Source organism: Abramis brama (assembly GCF_963993115.1).
Source record: "Abramis brama genome assembly, chromosome: 11".
In the NCBI taxonomy this organism is placed as follows: Eukaryota; Metazoa; Chordata; class Actinopteri; order Cypriniformes; family Leuciscidae; genus Abramis; species Abramis brama.
In genome coordinates, this window is record NC_139973.1 from 15,959,419 (window position 1) to 15,983,821 (window position 24,403).

Consider the following 24,403-nt stretch of genomic DNA (forward strand, 5'->3'; position numbering starts at 1 on the left):
TTGACTCAAAGCACAGACGCCCACCTATCCGCTCTCTCCGACTCACTTTCCACCGAGCGCTTCAAAATGGCGGCAGCTTCATCCATCCAGCCGCCGAGCGTGCACGGGATACAGCGGGAAAACTCACCTCACCCGGAGTCCGACAGCCCCGCGAGCCGACAGGAAGAGGACGCAGCATCCGAGGGGATCACCATCCTTAGAGATCTACCGGAACTTGATCCCGAGGAGATCGAGAAACGGCTGGAGAAAACTCGCAGAGAGCTGAGCAACAGGAGGAAGATCCTTATTAAGAACCTGCCACAGGATACAACTAACCAGGTAAAGAGATTTACATAGGCTACATCAGCCTGACAAGTGAAAGTTCCACTGCTCACTAAGTTAGTTCATGAGAAAAAGAAACACATTTCCAAGGGCTCATTAAGTATGTTTGTCAAGATACATGTAACAGCTTTTATTATTTCACGTGGTTACGTTAACTTACATCTAACGTATATAAACAGACAGTTTAGCACAGCACGTATGATGTATATTTTTCAGCCAAAATAAAAAAAAGTGCAAACACAAATAAGTTCCTAGAAAGTTAAATTAAACAAATGTTAGTTTGAAATACGGATATTTGGCATCAAATTAACGGCTGAGTAAACGCAAAGAGTTCCGTTTAAGGGACCTTGAAAGATGAATGAATAGAAAAGTGCTGAAACTTTTACGTTTATCATCGGAAGAGCTGTAGTAGGCTATTAACTGTTTGCGCGCAACCCAAAACGTTATTTGCCTTAAAATAACAAAATGTATATTGTGAATCACCACTGAAGTGAAACGAAAACACAAAAGCGTAAAATATGCAGTAAAATAACAGCCCGACGGCACCTTTTGATGAACGCGCCGCGCGCTCCGTCTAGCCGCCGAGTTCCGCTGAAAACGAGCTGCTCACCGTCCTATCTGGTTCAGTTTTAAATCAATCTTTTTGTCTTATGTAGCCTACCCCTACAACATAACAAATACAACTAAAACACTCATTAACATTAACATTTATCTAATTCCGTGTAACTGTTAATATAGCCTAGGTACTGGACTTCTTTCGAAATAAATTCCGTATGTTAACACTCATACAGTAACGAATCTCATTTGAATGAGCCATAATGGTTTTTCTTTTATGTTTTGTCAAATTAACGTTATTCCTATTGATTTGCTGATATACTGATGTAGTTCCTTTTAAAACGGTTATGATATTTACATATGACTTGTTTACTTAATGAAGGAAGCATGCAGCAGCTTTTATTAATTTGCCTGGTTGTGGTTAGACGTTGTCTTGAGGCATGTTTGCTCGTGGACAGACTGAGATCCGGCTGAGGGCGTTCAGGCAGGGAGAACAGCACAGCGGTGAGCTGAACTCTGAGTGGGAGATTTTCATATTCAAGGAGCTGAGGTAGCTGCTGCCGATGGCATTTCCTACAGAGTTTCCCCCACATTATTAATGTCAGTAAACATGTCGGATACCTGGCTCCTTGAGGAAGGTGTAATATTTCCCCAGCTTCAGGAGGAGATGAATGCAGTTAATATCCAATTGTTAGTATCCCCTGAACAGATGCCGCCGCACTGTACGTCTGCTCTTCAACAGTGCTCAACACATGTAGTTTCATATTAGGTTGTCATGATGAATATCTCATGCAAAAAGCTGGGTTTTTTTTTAATAGGTGGATTCAGGTTGATTGGGACACTTTTTCCAAGTCATCTCAATGACAAAAAGTGTCCCAATCATACTGAATTCACCCTATGATTAATTGTTTTGATATACTATTGTATATTATTTCACATAGCACCTACTGCATTGTGTATTACAAGCACCTATAACCTTAGACAGCACGACAGTGAGTAACAGTTTGGAGAAAAGTGTCAGGTGCACACCACCGCTGTGATCGGGTCACAGAGTAGCGGCTTATCACTAAGAACACATGTCAGGCAAAGCAGCTCTCGCTCTCTTTCTGTCTGTGTCCCTCATTCATACATACACAATCACTCCGCTCCTTATACTGAATAATTTAGGAGCTGGTCGGTCACAGGTTGGGGCAGTATAAATGTCAGAAATCATGTTGATTGGCTCTTTGTTAGGTGACATCTGATGTGCTTCATATTTTGGGTGATCTCACCCCCTCCCCACGGTTGAGCTCTGTCCACTCTTCCACAGGTTTGTTGTTGGTTTGTCAGTAGCAGATGTTCAGCACTGGAGGATGGAGGTGCATGTTCTCACAACAGTTAACAAAAAAACAAACAAATAAAATGAAAATGAAAACATTGAAATTATATATATATATATATATATATATATATATATATATATATATATGCATATACAGTATATGTAAAAGTTTTTGAGTCACCTTTTGAATGTTTTTTTGACAAACTATTATTTATTTATTTATTTATTTATTTATTTATTTATTTATTACAGTGGTATTTTATATCAAGAGATTATTTATTAATATTGTGAATTATTTTTTATATTTTCCTTTTAATGTAAAAGTTTTAGTCATTTTTAGTTTTTTTGTTTTTAAAAAAATAGGTCTATATTTTTAGTCATTTTTTCAGTTTTAATTAATTTAGTGCATCAAGTTAAACTAAATGAAAATGAGAAATATTGCCTTTTTTCAGTTAACATTTATTTTAATTCAAATATTATTATTTTTTATGTTTTAGTTAACTATAACCCTGAGTTATATGTGAAACAAATGAATAATAATTTAAATAATAATTTACTGTCCCCAAGCTGTCTTCTGTCAGTTTTTGAATGTAATCCTTGAAACCAGTAGGTCTTTATCACCTACCCCTAAATAAAAATAGATTTCAAAATCTGTCTTATATGTTTAGAATTGCTAAGGGATCAGATTCAGCAGTGTTGTTACATAAGAACCTCCAAACATGGAAAATACATGTACTTGATGATACCTTGTTTTTTGTAGAGTTATAAGCCAAGTATGCCACTTGAAATCACATGAAATCATTAAAAATGCCTTCAGTGTGTAGGCGGTTAACAGTGACAGTCAAAAGAGAGCTTACATATCACTCATTTAAAGCTTGAATGATCGGGATTGGTATGTGATGATAAAAATCGATATTTGGCATCGGCTGCAAAAAATCCTGATCGAAGCATTCCTACTGTTTACCTAGTGTTGCTCGCTAGAATAAATTGTTTCCTTTCCCCTTTCCTCTGAAGATTAGTTTTTGACTGGTTTAAATTTCTCTCTGTTCTGTCCTGACCTTTCATCACCTTGGCTCTTGAATCGGGTCACCATAAGACAAAGCAAGCTCTGCATCTGATAAGAGTTTTCATGTCTCACCCCACTATCTGGCTTTCCTGTGTGCAAAAACCTTGAAATTTCATCATGCGTACTGTGTTTAGTAGGAGACCGCAGCCTGACCAAACTGAGACTAAAATACAGTGAAAGTTGTTAAACTCATCTAAAATGCTATGAAAGTGAAACAATGAAAATCTCAGACAATTAAATCCAGTTTGACAGTTGTTCTGCTGTCCATTATGAACAGTTTATTGAAAAACATTAAATTAAATAGAATAAATTAAATTATTTTACATAGTCAATAAAACAACTAAGAAATTTACAGTACCATAATGAGTATGTTGTGGAAATGTTAAATGCTGCATGACATTTATGACTAAATATAATTACTAGGAGTCAGACTAAAGTACTGTACTGTACTGTACATGGAAACTAGATGTTTTTCATAATTAATTCCTGAGGTATTGCACACAATCCTGTTAGTTTTCCATCCATGTTTGACATTGCCTGGAGCCGGGCTAGTATAAAAGCTTGTCCTACCTAGCAACAGTAACCAAGGGGGTGAAGTTTAGTGAAAGATTATCTCATTGATTGACAATAACAAATTTGTTCTGCACATTGCAGATTAATAATGAAAAACTACCATATTTAAAAGTGTGTTGTGAAATAGTAGTTAGCAGCTTTCATCAATGTCACAGACCTACAACACATTCAGAAAAAAAAAATACCTATCTCATCGTGGCCATGTCTTCTCGTTCAGTACAAAAATTATACAGAAGTGAGCATATTTAAACTCTCACTGATAAATTCCTCTCTCTTTTAGTTTTAACTTCCCTCTTTTAGTTTTAAATCCTCTTGTTAATGCAGACCGTCTTTCAGCATGAACTGTGCTTCATTGGTGAACATGCGCAGGGACATTAATCAAGGGCAGTAACCTCCATTCGTTCTGTTAGCTTTCAAACGTCCCAGATGTTTAGTTGAATCATAGCGGGCCGATGCTGTTCCTGACATTGTGATCCATTTCTAATGGTATCCGGATGCTTACTCAGGCTTTCTGGCCATTTATGGGCCATTACAATGCATGTGTTAAGAGAAAGCCATAACTGAGGCAGACTTCATTGTGTGGAAAGTGTCTTGTTGACTCTGTCTAGAGGGAGAGGGAGGGAATGCATTGCTCTTTGAAATGGCAAAGAAAATGAATTAGACTAAATGTTCTTCCATTTACCAAAGTAGTACTTTACAGAATTTGAAGCTGAAAAAAAAGTAGTTTATACGTACTGTAAATTAGATTAGATGTATGTCTGTGCTGTCTACTCAATTTCAGTTGGTTTTCAGACATATCGAAGGCAATAAATATATTAACAGATCTGATCTGTCTCAGCTGCTCAGTGAACCCAAACAAACAGATGAACTAGAGGAATTAACTAGCACTATGAGCACCATTCTCTCTGGAAAATTGGATATTGTTGCACCCATTAGATTAAAAAAGGTCAGAGAGAAAAGTAAAGCACCATGGTACAACAATACTATGCATGTTCTAAAGAGAGAAACCCGTAATTTAGAGCGTAAATGGAAACAAACTAATTTAGAGGTCTTTAGAATCGCATGGAAAGACAGTATGTCACGTTATAAAAAGGCCCTAAAAGCGGCCAGGGCTGAGCACCTCCGCAAACTAATAGAAAACAACCAAAACAATCATAGGTTTTTATTTAACACCGTGGCTAGACTAACAAATAAACAGATGTCACCTGAACAAAATATTCCGTTACAGTTTAGTAGTAATGATTTCATGAAGTTCTTCACTGAGAAAATAGAAAACATCAGAACTACAATTGTAAATGTTCAATCCTCAATCGCGCCTTATAATTCAGCCTCAATTATCACCCCGCAAGAACAATTACAATGCTTTACAACTATAGAACAAAAAGAGTTAAATAAACTTATCACTTCATCTAAAACAACAACATGTTTATTAGATCCTATACCCATTAAACTACTGAAAGAAGTGTTACCTATAGTGGAAGAGCCTCTCCTCAATATTATTAACTCATCTTTATCTTTAGGTCATGTTCCAAGAACATTTAAACTGGCAGTTATAAAACCTCTCATTAAGAAACCACAATTAGACCCACATAATCTAGCAAATTATAGACCCATTTCAAATCTTCCTTTTATGTCTAAAATACTAAAAAAAAGTTGTATCCGCCCAACTGGGCTCTTTCTTGCAAGAAAATTACATCTATGAAAAGTTTCAGCCTGGATTCAGACCACATCATAGCACTGAAACTGCGCTCGTTAAAATCACAAATGATTTACTATTAGCTTCTGACCAAGGCTGTATCTCAATACTAGTTTTACTTGATCTTAGTGCTGCGTTCGATACTATAGATCACACAATACTCTTAGATCGACTACAAAATTATACTGGTGTTCAAGGACAAGCATTAAGCTGGTTCAGATCATACTTATCTGACCGCTACCATTTTGTCTATTTAAATGGAGAAAAATCGATCATAACTCCAGTAAACTATGGAGTGCCGCAGATCTTCTATCGCCCTATAATCCATCGCGGTCTTTAAGATCACTAAATTCGAGGCTTTTGGTCATACCTAGGATATCTAGGTCCACCAAAGGAGGGAGAGCATTTTCACATTTAGCTCCAAAACTCTGGAATAGTCTTCCTGATACTGTTCGTTGCTCAGACTCGCTCTCCCAGTTTAAAACTAGATTAAAGACGCATCTCTTCAGCCAGGCATTCATATAATACTTTTAATCTTACAGTTAAATCCGACCTCTAGTTCATAAACGCCAGAGGAGAACTGGCCCCCGACTGAGCCTGGGTTCTCCCAAGTTTTTTTTTTCTCCATTAGGTCACCTGATGGAGTTTTTCGGTTCCTTGCCACTGTTGCCTTTGGCTTGCTCAGTTGGGGATATTTAATTTAATTAATCAATCAACAATACTATTGATCAGCATTACCAAACGTGGACGTTTTCCACTAGAAACAAACATTGATGTATTATTTTAATTTAATACTGTGAAGCTGCTTTGATACAATCTGTATGGGCAGTCATGGCCTAGTGGTTAGGGAGTTGGACTGGTAACCCAAAGGTTGCTGGTTCGATTCCAGAACCGGTGGGAAATGACTGAGGTGCCCTTGAGCAAGGCACCTAACCCCTAATTGCTCCCCGGGCGCCACACAAAGGCTGCCCCCTGCTCTGGGTGTGTGTATCCACGTTTGCAGTGTGTGTGTGTTAACTACTCACTACTCTGCTCCTAATGTGTGCATTAACTTGGATGGGTTAAATGCAGAGGTCAAATTCCAAGTATGGGTTACCATACTTGGCCGTCACGTGTCACTTTCACTTTCACTTTCACTTTCGTATTGTGAAAAGCGCTATATAAATAAACTTGACTTGACTTGACTTGATATGAGTAGTATTCAAGTAAATTCAAATACTCATATTACTACTCATATTAGTCTAGTTTTCTTCTCATTACTCACAATCATGTTACTTTCTTCTGTGGAATACAAAAAGAGAAGTTTTGAAGAATATCCAAGCTGTTATTGTCTGTACAGTGAAATGTAGTGGTCTGGGGCTGGGCCTGTCAACCTCCTGAAAGATAAAAAAATAAACAAAACCATTAAAGTATAATTAAAGGGTTAGTTCACCCCAAAATTAACATTCTGTCATCATTTACTCACCCTCATGGTTTTTCCAAACCCTTAGAACATTCATTAATCTTCAAATGACAATATTTTTTAATGAAACCTGAGAGCTCTGTCATGTAAACAACACTCTGAGGATTCAAAAAGGTCAAAACTTTTTAAATGTAATATAGGAATCAAGTGGTTTATCAAGAATCAAGTTGGTCTTCTGAAGAGCCACGATTGTAGAGCTGTCACTAACGATTATTTAGATAATTTATTATTATCAATAATTTATTATTTTGACGATTAATCGAGTAATCTGATATTTTTTGTGGTAGTAAAAATAGACCCAAGCCTTTAAAATGACTTAAAAAACAACAACATATATAACAATGAAGCAATAATATTTGGTTCAAATAAAGTATCAAAAACAAGTAGGCCTAAACATATGGTTTTATAGAACTGTTTTATAGAGCTGTTAAAATACAATATATAAACAATCATCTTATGTACATTATGTATTATAGCAAATGCCTGCAGAGGGCAGCCTGTTGTTGTTACACTTTACTGCAGATCAAATCCTTGTTTAATATAGTCCAAAAAACATTTTCAATTCAAATGTTTACTTAATCTTTAATATTTGGCAACTTCTTTATGATATAAATGCTACAGCCACTGTAATTTCTTGAACAAGAACATGGACATCAAAACATAAACTTAGATCGAGGGTTTAAACTCTTATTTTGACCCCAACGGGATGCACCATCTCCCCAATCCTCTTTATCATGGGCATGAACCTTCTAATAACAGCAGCAGAAGGTATAACCTGTGGCCCCGTCCTGGAATCAGGCATCATTCAGCCGGTTCTGCAGGGTTTCATGGACGAGTTAACAATAACAACTGGCAACAATAATTTCAAGCAAGATGGGTACTGGAAACCCTGGATAACATAGCAACTTGGGCAAGGTTGTCATTCAAGGCCAGGAAGTCCAGAAGGCTGGTGATCAGGAAGGGCAGAGTCACGAGTACGTTTGGACTCCAAGTTCAAGGCGAGGTCATTCCATCCATTGAGAACAGCCCCATTGAGAACACTTTCCCCTTGGGAAAGTGGTTCAGTGCATCACTAAAAGATGGTGGCAATGTTGCAGACGCTGTGAAGCAAACCGAAGAATAGTTGAAGAAGATTGACAGGTCCGGACTCCCCGGAAAATTTAAAACCTGGCTGTACCAGCACGGTCTTCTGCCCAGGCTTATTTGGCTCCTCACAGTCTATGAGTTCCCCATAACAGTTGTAGAAGGCATCAAGAGGAAAACCAAGAAGCACCTGCGGAGATGTTCTTTGGTGGGCCTCTACATCCGTTCAGGACAGCTGCAGCTCCTTTTGTCATCTGTCGTGGAGGAGTTCAAGGTGGCAAAATGCAGAGTCGCGTTAAGTCTGAGAGATTCCAAAGACGTCCGGGTAAAGCAAGCAGGCATCATTACAAGATCAGGCCGTAAATGGGCAGTTAGCTCAGCCTGTGAACAGACAGAAAGCTCACTGAAGTGGCATGACATCATTGGCAATCCCTGCATAGGCCGCCAAGGCCTGGGGTCGACACACTTCCAACAGTTCGGGAATGCAAGCACAAAGATTAAGCGAGGCATGGTCTAGTCAGAAATCCGAGCTCAAGTGGAACAGAGGCGTTTGTCCAGAGCAGTGAAACAAGCATCCCAGGGAGCGTGGACAAAATGGAATCTGCCCAAGCGTAAGATCACATGGGCAGAGTTGTGGAGACTGGAGCCCTACAGCATCTCTTTCCTGCTGAGCTCCGGGTACGACACCCTTCCTTCACAGTCTCATTTGCACACATGGGGGTTTAAGGACGACCCATACTGCAAGCTCTGTGGTCAAAAGGGGACACTGACACGCATATTGTCAGGGTGCAAAACATCTTTAACCCAAGGTCGATATAGGTGGCGCCACGACAAGGTGCTCCTGTCCCTGGCCGACACATTTGAGTGAGAGAGGTGCAAGAAGAGGCTAGGTCGCACAGATGAGAGAAAAAGTATCACCTTCATCAAGGAGGGAACCAGACCCTTTGCAGCCAGGGCATCAGCAAAATCCAATCTGCTGCAAGCCACAAGCTCTTCGGAAATGACAGTTGACGTCGGAAGGAGGCTGCAGTTTCCGGAAGTGGTCAACACAGCTCTTCGCCCAGACATCGTCCTGTGGTCAGCCAAACACCGTAAAATCATTGTAATCGAGCTGACCATGCCATGGGATGAGGGCTGTGGGGAGGCTCATGAGAGGAAGGCCTTGAAATATCAGCCTTTAATCCAGGAGTGCAAAGACAAAGGATGGCAGGCATGGCTGTTCCCTGTGGAAGTGGGGTGCAGAGGCTTTCTTGCCAAATCAGCATGGCGGCTGTTGTCAGCTTTAGGCATGGACGAGAAGAGCAAAAAGAATGCTTGATAGTTCCTTGAAACATTCAAGGAAGGTTGGGTACCACCTGATGATATCTGCTTCTGGCTGAAAGCTAGGGTAAGCGACGAAAGCACCCAACAGGTGTATTCCACAATTGAAATTATGATTAAATGTTTGTATATTTTTAGTAACATATTGATGTATTCTCTTGTGTTGGCGTAAGTTTATAAATGATTTACATTACAAATCTAATGAAATGGCACACATTGCGTTCCCAGATTAACGTTATAAGCAACCCAAGCGCACAGCATATGCAGAGATGACGTTTGAGACGAGCTCCACGCATGTAAATGATAACAGTTCATGTGGAGCAGCATTTACAGTGAATGGAGCTGCTCTGAGGCGCATGTAAATAATTAAAGTGCATATATATTAAACCATCATTCATTTAATTGAATCATAGTCTTTGTGTATTCTCAATCTCATTATCTATGCTGTAGTATGGTTTTTTATATGGTTTTAAAACGTGCAGCCTTAGAAAACAGTCTAATAATGCAGTTCATGGATTCTCGTCCATGGGATGCACCACTTCCGGTATTTTGCCGGTTACTTGACATGGCTAAATTGAAATTGAGTACTCGAATATACATAGAGCACATCAAATATGTTAAATGGAAGCTCAGAGTGCTTGCTTGAGTGGTTGAGTCATAGTTCACACAAAACCTCTTAAATCCAAAGTATACTTCAGTTCTGAGACAAACATAGTGTATGTGGACATCCAAATGCATAGGCCTAGCTTTTCAAAGCATACTCCATTTGATACCATGCGGTTGACACAAGAACACTGAAAAATGTCATCCTTGTCCAGTGTCTGACTCTGTGCTGTTACTCTCCAGAAGTAATGACAGGTAAAAATGTCTTTGTACTTTTTTAAACTAGAGTTGTGTTTGTCTCTTGAAGTTGCCTGCTGGCTATAATTTTATCTCTAAATACTCGTCTTTGATAATCAAAAGGACATATTTAAAAAAATATTCCTGTGAAAATAATTTCTTCATGCCTTAAAACAGCTTGAATGTAACTACACCCTTGCTTCCTTTAGTATACGCTGAACCATGAATATGCAAATTAGTCCCACACCAGCTCGGACTACCTGATCCACTCAACTGTAGTAAACACTACACAGTGGCAAGTGGAAATATCGGTTTAATTCAGCCGTATATGTCTGAACCAGAAACTGATTTGGAAGAAGAAGAGGAAGAGAGAATTATACATGAGGGTCATCTCTACAAGGCGATGTATCAGAATGGTAATGCGTTTAATGTATCACTCTTTACAACATCGGACACTCAACGGTAATTGATATGATTAGCCTTTGGTCTAACTACATGATCAAACAGCTAGTAATGTGTTACACAAACCACGTTCCCGTTCACCATTTCAGAATCAGCCAGCCGCCTTCTAAAAATCATTAGTCTTGAACATCATAAAAAGTAGGGATGCACCGAAATGAAAATTCTGGACCGCAAACGAAAATTCAGGATGCACTTGGCTGAAAACCGAAACTGAAAATAAGTAATAAAGTAATAATTAATTAATTAAATGTATTTAATAATCAACACTCAAATAGCTAAAATTGTTTAACTTGCACATAAGACCGTTTGTATATCAACTTTTTAACAGAATGGTTTCTATTCCAGTTCGTTTGCGAAATATAAACATTTAAGTGAAAATAAACTGTAATAACTTGTTTTCATGACAGATTTATTCAAACATGCTTTAAATAATGAAGACATCATTATCAGGTTATGTGATACACTGCATATATTTAGCAAAATGCTCTTCTCTAGAGTTATTTGTTTTTCTAGCTAACTAATGAGTTTATGGACATCAGCTTTCCTGAGGAAAATGTAACATTACTGTAAGTGACATTGTATAGCCTAAGCTGTTTTATTGACATCTTTCCCCAGTTGAAACATTCATTGAGTGAATACATGAGACAGGATTAATTTTAGTAAGTTGTAATGTATCTTTCAACACACCTTCTGGTGTTTAGCCATGTTTATTTTGTGCTATAGCTAGTAGTAAAGAGGAGCTGATATGATCGGTTCATATGCGCTTGATCCGTGCTGCCGCTTGAACTGAGGCGACTACAGTGATCTGTCACTCCCTATTAAAACAACGTTTTATTTGTTAAATTTCATAATAAAATCGACAGAATTTTAAAGTTAAGACTTTGCTTCATATTAAAAGTAACAAAGCTTTTTACGATTATTGGATGGCAGGCGCCCTACATATGTTTAGAGAAGTTTTGTTCACGCATCAATAGAAAACTGCACAGACGAAAAGATTTTAGATTTAAGAAACCACATAATTACTGATTAAAAAATAAATATCAGCAATCCAGAGCTTGTGTCCACACACCTAACAGGTGTTCTTTGCTCACTGTGGAAAATCTAATGTTTAATGTATAATGTTGTTGGGGTCTCCAGTAGTTTGTTGTTGTTGCAGTTCTGACTTTTCTGTTTCTTTTTAGAATGTGAAACAATGGCTCAGGCCAGTTTTGTCACCTTGTGGGCCCGCTAAAAAATAATTCAAGGCACATTTGTGAGCTGAGTTTACAGAGTACACACTGATATAAAAATGTGCGTACAGTATGCGTGCGCTATGCTAATGACTAAATGTACGTTGTGCGCACTGTACATATTCATTAGCACACATGAAAAAAAACTAGCCTAAGTATATTTTGAGCTTTATAAGTGTCTTAAAGTGTTTTATTTTCTGCTGAAATTTCATCAAAGTAGGGCTAGCAGAAACTATTATTATTATTAAATTATTGTTTATGTTTATTAAATTATAACAATTTGCAATATTTTTGTATTTGCTCTGGAATAGTTTAAAAGGAGTTTTGAATTGATCCATCATGGAGATGGACAGTTCTTTCTTAAAGGGATAGTTCACCCAAAAATTAAATTTCTGTCATTAATTTCTTACTCTCATGTCGTTCCAAACCCGTTAGACCTTCGTTCATCTTCGGAACACAAATGGAGATATTTTTGGACTTTCTGACCCCCCATAGACTGCAACGTTATTACCACTCTCAAGGCTCAGAAAGGTAGTAAATATATCGTTTAATTCATTTGTGTTCCAAAGATGAACGAAGGTCTTATGGGTTTGGAACGACATGAGGGTGTGTAATCAATGATAGAATTTAAATTTTTGGCTAAACTAACACTTTAACTATTATATTCACAAGTTGCTAGACAGAATCATGAAACTGGTCTAATGACACACTTTTTAGGAATCTTAAGGGCTAAGATCACTTAACTTAAGATCAACATGAAATTCACAATTTTAGCTCCTCAGTAAAATCATTGTGAAAGTTCGATAGACCGGCAGGTTTACATGAAATTACACGTCGCAGTGAACAGTAACTCAGCGTAGCACATGTTAACAGCCCCACACTGTTTCTGTATGCCGTGTCCCCTGCCGAATCCAGAAGTCCCTTTGTCATAATTCAAGTGTGTCCTTCTGGATGTTCCTTATGACCTGCTAGAGAAAACACAAAGCCAGGGTGGGCACCTCTGGTTTATCTCTCTTTACAAGTTCGAGATGTGACAGCAGGGCCTGCTGTGTGCATAAAAGGGAAGAGGAAGAGATTTATGAGACAGCGTTTGTGTGTTTATCTGATGGATAACAGCAGACACTGTTTCTTTGTGTGGCTGCAGCTGGGAACCCTATTTCCATGGCCACACCTTAATTGTATCGATTTTCATAATGATAAAAAGAACATTTGTTTGAATGGTGCCCTATACGGATGATCACTCACTGGATTTATTATTACTGAATCTCAGAGTTTTTAATGATATTTCTCTGATGATATTTTTTCTTATGCGTTTCACCAGAAAAAACAAACATTTATGACCTTTATTTGATTTCAGAAAATGAAGAAACCCTTCTGAAAGAGATATTTTATGTCTCAGATTCTCCTTAAATGATGGCTGGAGGCCAAATGTGACATTACTCACACAATGTGCCACCATTCTTTCCTCTTGAATCCTCACACAAATGAAATCATCAGCCCTATACGATATGTATATGCATGCAAGAGAAATTATTGCCCTATAAAGTTAACACCTTGTTAAACCAGTTATGCATCTTTCCAAATCCCTATATGAGGCTATATATTATTTAGGCATATTTTGCATATTCCGACTGCAATAGTGTTCCAACCTTTTACTTTTCAGAATGATTCCTTGCTACAGACAGATTATTGTAGTGGATCAATGTATTTTGGTGACGTAATAGTGTTTTTTAAAATGTGCATTGTATAGTGTATAAATATAGAGTGTAATAACGGTCTATCCCTGCCACAATTTATTTTATTTTACACTATTAGTTTAGTATTAGCTTATTCACAACTTTAGCTCTTGCTCCACTCCGGGTTTTCCATTTACTCACCAGTAAATGAAAGAGGAGCAACGCTCAGCCAATTTAAATTTGAGGATCTAACTGCTGTATAATATAATTTCTTTTATATAATGAAAAACAAACACAGTTTTATTCTCTCACTCTTTATTTATACATAATCTACATACAGTGAGGAATGAATTTTCTCACTTTTTGTCTCTTTTTCATTCCCCCCAGGAGGTCCATGAAATTCTGAGAGAGTACGAACTCAAATACTGTTTTGTGGACCGGAACAAAGGAACAGGTAATTGGCCTCCTTCAGTCATCCTTCTGCTCTCATGTTTCTAATGGTTCTTTTCCATCTCAGCCATCAGAATCCAGACCTCTCTCTCTCTCTCAAAAAAAGAAAAACCCACCACACATTTGCCTACTTAGCGCACCTGAGATGTTAATTTCCTGTGGTGGTGAATGAGCACTTACAGAGAATTGTCTTGATGGAGAGTCTCAGCTCTCTAACTGCAAAAATGTTGCCTGTTTCTTTGAAGTAAAGTGAAGCTTTGAGGTTATTTGAGTTTGTACATTCTGTCACAGTGCTTATTTGTCCATTTCTATTTCTGTTCCATATTAAATATTGAATCAATTGAGCAGGTGCATTTTAGATTTCACTTATAATTTTAACTTTTTAATAATTCATAATTAACTTCAGTCCATCACTTACAATGATGATCTAATACATCACAAAGAGCTGCTATTTCAACTGCATTTCAGACAATTGGAAAGCTCAGGGTTACTTCCAAAACAAACCAAGCTTGTAATTTTCATCCATGCAGAGAAATCATTTTAAGTCTAACATATGGTAACATATTTGAAGTCAAGCATAACGTGTATTTCATTGTTTCAGTTTAAGTAATTAGAGGAAACAGCTTAAAAAGAGGAAAGGCTTGTTCACTTGGAACTGGTACTGATAGTTCATAGGTTTGAAGTGTCACGGGTAGTTGGCCTGAACAAAGCGCACAACAGGAATAATCCAGGAAACAGTCTTTAATTCAAAAATACTCAGGAAAACTCAGGGAAACTGATTCACAACACCTCAACACTGACGAGACAGGACAAGGACTGCAAGAACACAGGGAGTATAAATACTAGAACAAATGAGGGAACTTATAAGCTAATTAGTTGGACGACAGGTGTAATGAATCAAACAGACACAGACTAGGGGCCTATACCATGAAGCTGGGTTAGTTTAAAGGGGTCATATGATGGGTCTAAAAAGAACATTATTTTGTGTATTTGGTTTAATGCAATGTGTTTACATGGTTTAAGATTAAAAAAAGTCATTATTTTACACATACTGTACGTTATTGTTGCTCCTCTATGCCCTGCCTTTCTCAAAAGTGTCGATTTTTAAAGATCGTTTTGAAAAGCGCGGTGTGCTCTGATTGGCTATCGATCCAGTGTATTGTGATTGGCCCAAAAACAGAAATGTCACGTCCCTTATGGAACATCAGCCCCCAAAAGCGATAATGTCGGAACTACCTTATCAGTTCGAGCCCGAATCTGAACTGGAAAATGCAGATGACCAAGCTGATCGATCAACTGGAGCAGAACGTAGCAGATTGGTAAGGTTTTATTTCATTGGGGACATAATTACTGATTATAATGACTTACTGTCTTTTTACGCGTTACGCTATGGGTGTGAGAACACTGTAAACATAAAACTATGTCTGCATTTGTGATCGTAGAAACGAAAAGCAAGCGCTACTCTATACTGCTCAAAACTCGTGTTTGAATAGAGCAAATTCTCAAAATTCAAAATATGAAAACATACTTACTTGGTGTCTTCGAGTCAGAAGCACCAGAATGTACATGCAAAGATGGAATTGCCCACTTTTTAGAATCAGCCTTTGTGCACAACACCGGCCTTGTACTCTCACAGGTTCTGGAAACAGTCCTCCGAAAAATGCACAGCACACAGTCGAAACTTTTAGTTGTACTGTTCTGGAACAGTTGTAAATGAAGCTTAAGCACTGTTTTCTGTGTCCTTTTTTGGAAGGCCAAACAAAGTAGTTTGGCTTTCGCAACGAAAAACACAGCGTCTCCACAACATGGTGGTGCCGGCGGCAACAATAATACAGCGAGAATAAAAGTTACGCCTTCTTTCTTTGCGTATACATTTGGGCGGTGTTATGAAACTCTTCCCCCACACACTGACATAGATTTGTGGGGACGTGTTTGAACGAAGCGTTTTAGGAAGGCATGGCTGAGCCTGAACTTTTATAAAGAATATCTCTTTAGATTTGACACTTTGAGCTTTGTAACTCTGCAGATCTTATACATGCACAGACAGCTACATAACACACTAAAGAAAAAGATATCGCATCATATGACCCCTTTAAGCCAACCCTGGGCTTTAGGCACCATGAAAGTGGCTCGGCTCTTAGTGGTGTTCATCGCCATAATAATTTATACTCCACGGCTAACCTTCTCTGGGGCAGGTTATGTTCCGAACCGAAATTGAACCAATCAGCTGTGAGCAAAGTGACACATATCTGATGCAATAAAGTCGCTTGCCCAGTTTCTTTTGCTATTTCAACTCATGGTACAGCGTCTACAGCATAATGGTACAAACAAAGCCTGATTGAATTAGTTCGATTTTGTTAACTTGAAACTAATCCTGTAACGCTGAGTTTGTTCAACTACCATCATGGTAAAGACCCTAGGAAAACTAGGTCAACTGACAGGATACACTGGTAAACAGGACTGAACCAAAATGCGAATACATTCACACTCCTCCAGACCAAATGTAAGCAAACCTTTTACAGACTGCCTAAATTTGGCACAACCTTTACCGTGTCAGTTCAGGAAACAAGGTTGTAGTATATGTTTAGTCCTGTTCATGGGGTGCGAACAATGTACCTTTACTTTGGGCATAGATTGAATCGAAAGGCAAGTCAAATAACACATGTAAAATCGTTTTTAAATCTTTATTTACTGCAATTATAAAAAAAATTGCTCCTCTAAATGCAACAATTTTCTCTGAATGTTGTTGTGATGGGAACAATAAACCTTTTATCAAAATTCAGTGCAGGATTGTAGACACAAACCTGGCCAAATTTTCTACATTCTCACATTTAGAACTGCTATGATATCTGTAGAGCTAACAGCATCTTGCAGAGTGGTACAAGCAACTTGCTTTGAAATGTTGTTGAAAAATCAGCTTTAATGTCTTATTTTTTTATTATTATTATTATTTTTTAAATGTGGAAGGATGAGTTAAAATTTTCTAGCATCATTTGGCTTATCTTCATATCAGTATGAAAAACCATGAATGATCAAAGCTCAGATGCTTCAGTGTAATGGGGTTCATAAGAGGTGAAATCTATTCTGAGTTGCACAAAGTGATGTAGCCAAGAAAGATGTGTTGCTGGATCAACGTTCTTTGTTGGTCCTGGAAAAGTATTTCTGTGATTGGTCATCCCTTCCTTTGAAATTCGAGATACATTTTTGGTTGTTAAGAACATTGTTCAAGCCCCTAACACTACAATCGGATTGGTCAGTGAATGTTGAAATTTTTTTAGTTTAATGAACAATATACAAGTCAATTTAAATATAGTAAGCAACACATGCTGCAATTAAATGTTTTATTTCATATAATATTTACTAAAATAGAGTAAACAACACTTTAAAATAAGGTCCCCTTAGTTACAATTTTTAATGCATTTGCTAACATTAACAAATACATTTGTTACAGTATTTATTATCATTCGTTAATGTTGGTTAATAAAAATGTAACTACTGCCTACCTGTTAGCTCAGGTCCATTAAATAATATTAACAGATACAACTTATGATTTTAATAATGTATTAGTATGTTGAAATTAACATTAACTAAGATTAATAAATTACTTAGAAGAATTTTAAATTGTTAGTTCATGTTAACTAATGTAGTTAACTAATTGTAAAGTGTTACCAATGAATCAATATGGATAAAATCATTTGAATACTTTTTTTTTAAATCAATTTAATGATTCAAAGACCCATCACTTGCTTCTTTCCTGAATGAATCAGCTGTTTGAACAGATCGGTTGAATGAATGACTCCCTCAACTCACTTATTAAGACAGTGACTTGTCGCATTGCCCCTTAATAAAATGTTTTAATTTCTGTCACTGCTGTGAACTGACCACTGCATAGAATATGAAAAATATGAATATCTTCATGAGTCAGCTGTCAACAACGGGCCTAAACCAGCCATGGCACCAGCACAAAAACACAATCAGTAAAATATCATCTAATTATTATCAACAAAACTATCGAGAATATCGAGATATATTTTTGTCAATTTTGCACACCCCTAATGTACGGTATTAATTTTGATTTCTTCTGGTCTTAAAAAGGTCTTAAAAAGCCTTAAATTTTAATTAAAAAAGTTTGCAGCATCCTTGGTCCCAGCACTATCAATATAAAAGTCCATTTCCAACACTTATCAGCAAAACAAGAAAAAACTATTGGCCGGTTGCGGTACTTAGAAAAAAATTAAATAAAAAAAGGTCCCACTTTATATTAAGTGGATTTAACTACTATGTACTAACATTGAAATGAATAATTTTGTGTACATACATGTTTTTACGTTGAACTTATATTTTAAAAATACCTGCGTGTAATTACAGCTGTTGATCCTTCCCTTACACCTTAATCCACCCTTAAACCTACCGTACCACCACACCTGTCCCCAATAAGTACATTGTACTTATTTTTCGGTGTAAGTACATAGTAGTTTAAGCCAGTTAATATAAAGTGGGACCAAAACAAATATTATTTATAAATATAAATTTAATATATAAATTAATATAAATAAATTATTATCAGCTATATATATATCAACATATCATAGCCAATCCATGTGTGCCCACTTTCGGAATGAACCGCAGCTGCATGATTACTGTTATTACAGCTGCATATTTCACACATGGGTATTTTGCACAGTCCAGTGCTAAACCTAAGGCTGATTATCAACCTGCACCTTCATGTAATACCGGGATTCTGGCCTGCTAAATGTCGTCAGTGCCTAAAACCCCTGGCAGCATGGCAAACATTCCCACATGCTCTAATTAGCAGTATCTAGGGATAAAGGTGAAACACCATGATGATCTCATCCTCCAGCCGCTCGGGGCTTGTCACCTCCTGCCAGCACCCCAGCAGAGGCTCTGATGTCAAGGATCAGAGTCCAGCGTGCCTGCAGGAGCTGGAACGCTACTTTTGCTCTTCAATACTTGCCTGAAACTAGTTGAACAATTTAAAAATGAGTGATTCACATAGCATGTGACCTGCTCTTTCGATTTGAGTTGAGTTTATGTTGAAGAGCAGGAGAGAGTAAAAAAGAAATGAGGAAAGGTGAGGAAATATTGATAAAGACTGCAAGGAGCGAAAGTAATCAGAGATGTGAGAACGAATGACAGCTTTTATGATGTGGAAGATGAAGGAAAAAAGAAATCCTACAGAATTTTTTTTACTTTTTGTCTCATCTGGCGTACAGCCCGGAATTGAAATATGCTCTGATATTCCCAATGCTGGAGGCTTACAGTAAGGGAATTACACACCTCCCCCTTCTTACTCATGTTATAGTTGCATCGTACTGCATTATGAATGTTCCTAGGCTAAATGATCTGAACATATGCTTTTAAGGCCTGCCAGGGAAGAGCAGCCTTCCAAAACAAAAATAGTGACAATAGTGGGAAGCTCTCATTTCAAACAGCCCGTTCTTAGAAGCACAAGTCTGCATTGTTACTGATCTCAGAGATGTCACGTCCGACATGGCTAAATCTTTGTAAGGTCTTTTCAATCTACCGTCAATGAGTAATAAAGTGAAGTAACTGTAAAGTGTGTCTTTGGAAGAATATGGAGCAGTGTTATTTTAGTATCATTAAAGGGTTAGTTTACCCCAAAATGAAAATTGTTATCATTTACTTACCCTCATGTCGTTTCAATCCAAACCCGTAAGACTTTCATTCATCTTTGAAGATATTTTAATGAAATCTAAGAGCTTTCTGTCCCTCCATTGACAGTCAACGCAACTACCATTTTGTCGCCTCCAAAAGTTTTTTATGGTTTTGTTTTAGTTCACTTTAATAACCCTGATATGGAGGTCCTCTATGCTCAGACTCATGTTATTAACCTACCAAAAACACAAAGTCATATAACATCACCCTGACAAGCTCAGTTTAATAAAGCTCAGATTTGCTTTCACACTCTGTACTTTTATTCCTGAAGCCTCTTTAGGGAGGTTAAAAACCACTCATGCCTTTAAATGCCAAACAAGGCTGGTGGACAGCTTTCTCCTTTAGCAGCTGCAGGCCCTCCAGCTTTATAAATGTTTGGATTCTCTGGAAAGGGAAGCAGCTCTTGTTCAGAGTGGTATTTTTCAGTCTGTGGAATGCTGATGATATAAATTAGTAACTTTTTTCCCTTGATATAGATTATGATACACATCTTGCAAAGATCTGTAGGTGTGTTGTGTTCAAGGGCTTTTTCAAGGGCTGTAAATAGCATGAAGCAAAGATGACAACAGGTTGCGTAGTTCAAGAGTTGCATACGTCAGCCGAGTAACTGCCATGCAGGAGAATGGATGATAAATGATAGCTCTCTCCGGGTATATTAGACATCTTTGGGCGGCTCAAACAAACAGAACAATGTTTTGATAGCGCCACAGAGCCAGCGTGTTTACACTCTTTGGTTAAATCAACATACGAATCACTCAAGTTTTTGGGTTAAATTATAGGATGTATATACTAGACAGGGCTGCATTAAGACTATCAGAGGCCCCTGGGCTTTACCCTTTTGATGGGCCCTTCATGAACCTGAACTATTACCTACATTCACTCAATCTTCTTAATCAGAATGCGCAAGTTATCAGCCTTTTATTTTGCAGGAATAAATGGCAGTAACAAAACATCCGAACCTACGGTCTGTTATATAAAATATAAATACAGTGAGGAAAATAAGTATTTGAACACCCTGCTATTTTGCAAGTTCTCCCACTTGGAAATCATGGAGGGGTCTGAAATTTTCATCGTAGGTGCATGTCCACTGTGAGAGACAATCTAAAAAAAAAAAATCCAGAAATCGCAATATATGATTTTTTAACTATTTATTTATTTTTAACTATAGTATTTGAACACCTGTCTATCAGCTAGAATTCTGACCATCAAAGACCTGTTAGTCTGCCTTTAAAATGTCCACCTCCACTCCATTTATTATCCTAAATTAGATGCACCTGTTTGAGGTCGTTAGCTGCATAAAGACACCTGTCCACCCCATACAATCAGTAAGAATCCAACTACTAACATGGCCAAGACCAAAGAGCTGTCCAAAGACATTAGAGACAAAATTGTACACCTCCACAAGGCTGGAAAGGGCTACGGGGAAATTGCCAAGCAGCTTGGTGAAAAAAGGTCCACTGTTGGAGCAATCATTAGAAAATGGAAGAAGCTAAACATGACTGTCAATCTCCCTCGGACTGGGGCTCCATGCAAGATCTCACCTCGTGGGGTCTCAGTGATCCTAAGAAAGGTGAGAAATCAGCCCAGAACTACACGGGAGGAGCTGGTCAATGACCTGAAAAGAGCTGGGACCACCGTTTCCAAGGTTACTGTTGGTAATACACTAAGACGTCATGGTTTGAAATCATGCATGGCACGGAAGGTTCCCCTGCTTAAACCAGCACATGTCAAGGCCCGTCTTAAGTTTGCCAATGACCATTTGGATGATCCAGAGGAGTCATGGGAGAAAGTCATGTGGTCAGATGAGACCAAAATAGAACTTTTTGGTCATAATTCCACTCAACGTGTTTGGAGGAAGAAGAATGATGAGTACCATCCCAAGAACACCATCCCTACTGTGAAGCATGGGGGTGGTAGCATCATGCTTTGGGGGTGTTTTTCTGCACATGGGACAGGGCGACTGCACTGTATTAAGGAGAGGATGACCGGGGCCATGTATTGCGAGATTTTGGGGAACAACCTCCTTCCCTCAGTTAGAGCATTGAAGATGGGTCGAGGCTGGGTCTTCCAACATGACAATGACCCGGAGCACACAGCCAGGATAACCAAGGAGTGGCTCTGTAAGAAGCATATCAAGGTTCTGGCGTGGCCTAGCCAGTCTCCAGACCTAAACCCAATAGAGAATCTTTGGAGGGAGCTCAAACTCCGTGTTTCTCAACGACAGCCGAGAAACCTGACTGATCTAGAGAAGATCTGTGTGGAGGAGTGGGCCAAAATCCCTCCTGCAGTGTGTGCAAACCTGGTGAAAAACTACAGGAAACGTTTGACCTCTGTAATTGCAAACAAAGGCTACTGTACCAAATATTAACATTGATTTTCTCAGGTGTTCAAATACTGTACTTATTTGCAGCTGTATCATACAAATAAATAGTTAAAAAATCATACATTGTGATTTCTGGATTTTTTTTTTTAGATTATGTCTCTCACAGTGGACATGCACCTACGATGACAATTTCAGACCCCTCCATGATTTCTAAGTGGGAGAACTTGCAAAATAGCAGGGTGTTCAAATACTTATTTTCCTCACTGTATCACTACATGAACTACATATTGGCATATAGTCCAAACTATTTGCACAGGCTCCTTGCAGTACTTAGAAGTACTGCCTACATCAGCTCCATCTTCCTATCAAATCAGCCTTTTGTTTTGCAGAAGTAAATGCAATAAAACGTTCATAAACACAATTTCACTTACAGTATAGAGGGAACATGTTCCGTTCTCTTAGTTTTGTTGTGACTACGACATATTAACTTGCGGGAAAGTGATAATATGTTGTGGCCACAAGATAATTTTGTCGAGATAACGACATCCTTATATAGTGGCCACACAATGTGAGAGATCCCATGAGGGAATAAGGCGTGGCATATGAGGCTTCATCCTCATGGTGCCTCTGAGGAACCTGATGATCAGGTCGTTGTTCCCTAAAGATGTATCTTCCACTGTGTTGTGAAGTGACACTCTGGAGGCCACATACATTTTCAGGGTGGAAGGGGACAGTCGACCCTCCAACCTGTCCTGCAGGAAGGAAAGCACTGACCCGACTGCACATATCTGCGCGTCTTCCTTTCGGGAAGCACACCAGTTAGCGAACAGACTCCAATTGAAAGCATTGGCCTGCCTCATGGAGGGGGCTCGAACCTGAGTGATAGTGTCTATTACTGCTGGTGATGATAGCCCACTCAAGTCTTCCGCGTCCCGTCCAGGGGCCAGATGTGGAGTTCCAGAGGTCTAGACCCGGGTGCCAGATTGTACCCCGTCCCTGATTCCACAGGGAGGAGCATGAGCTCCGAGAACCAAGTCCGGATATGCCAAAACACCAACAGGACCGGTTCTTCATCCTCCCTGACTGCACAACGTCTGTGCAAAACCAGTTCTTTTGTCCTTGCACTGCAAACAAGCAGAGACGGTCTCCAAAAAGTTCACGATTTATGCGGGTGGAGCTACTGTATGAGGTTTTGCCAACAGTTTGAGGATCCACTGGAATTAGTATGTTTAGTCAAAGCTAGTATAAAGCTATTCAGTATAAAGTTCTAATCAAGCTCTGGTTTTCAAAGGAAATGCATGATTCATGATCGTTTTTATCAGTAATAATCCTGCATAGGTTTATGGTTTTAGTTTTTGTGTTTCTGCACTGAGAGCTGCTGTCTTTATTGCACTCAGGAGTGATGTGGAAGAATAGACTTACAGCAGTTGGAGAAAAGAGTAATACAAGAAAACCTACACACTAGTGTATTTAATTGAATTGTCAGTGTCTGGGGAAACCATTAGGGATCACACCTTCCTCTGTCTCTCTCTCTCTCCCTCCCGTTTATATGACTGCATAGCCTTTCTAGTAAAATAATGCTTGTGAAGTCTACTTTGTGTTCTTATTTTTGCTTCTAATAGAGGTGGTAAGAGTGGCTTGTAAAGATGTTTTTCCCTGAAATTACAAAACAACAGACAGTGTGTGTGTGTGTGTGTGTGTGTGTGTGTGTGTGTGTGAAGGTGCACACTCTCGTAGAGGGATTTGCTCCGGGCTGTTGCTTCATCTCTTTAGGTAATGAGGAATATTTATCTTCCATCTCCTATGCAAAGTTTACTCAAGATCCCCATCACCGAGCTCAACAAATTTGCTACTTGGTTTGAAAGCAGTTGTTAATGGCTGCGCATTACAAAACAAAGCCTGTTAATTTAACACTTAGATCCCACCGTCAACCGCACTAGATTTTCCCATCCTCTGTAGTTATACTGTAGAACAAAAAAAGCTCACTTGTTTCAATAGGGGCATCCATTACGTGATGGAATTCTGAAGGAATGTGTGGTGTCCCGGACAGGCAGCAGAATGACAATGGATGCGGTGGGTATGGGAAAAAGTTAAACAATGGGACTTTTGTTTAAACTGCACTGTCCTATAATGAAGACACATACGGATCAAAAGAGCTTACGCTGATTCGGCTCGAACCACACCGGCTCAATAGGCCTAGTTAGCATTGATGCAAAACTACATAAATAATTGCTATATTTTGGAATTTGCATGTAACGTATCATTTGAAACAATGTTAATAGTTGGCTTTCTCCAGGTATTATTGACCTTCTCTGAACAAAACAAAAAA

At 38.5% G+C, this 24,403-nt stretch overlaps 1 protein-coding gene across 1 annotated transcript in view; it reads left to right on the forward strand.

Moving 5' to 3' along the window:
• Window positions 1–24,403, forward strand: part of raver2 (ribonucleoprotein, PTB-binding 2) — a 76,537-nt gene continuing 52,134 nt past the window's right edge. Inside the window, exons 1-2 of the mRNA XM_084128747.1 lie at window positions 1–318; window positions 13,992–14,058. Coding sequence (XP_083984873.1) covers window positions 67–318; window positions 13,992–14,058 — 319 coding nt within the window. The 5' untranslated portion in view covers window positions 1–66. The remainder of the gene's footprint in view (window positions 319–13,991; window positions 14,059–24,403) is intronic.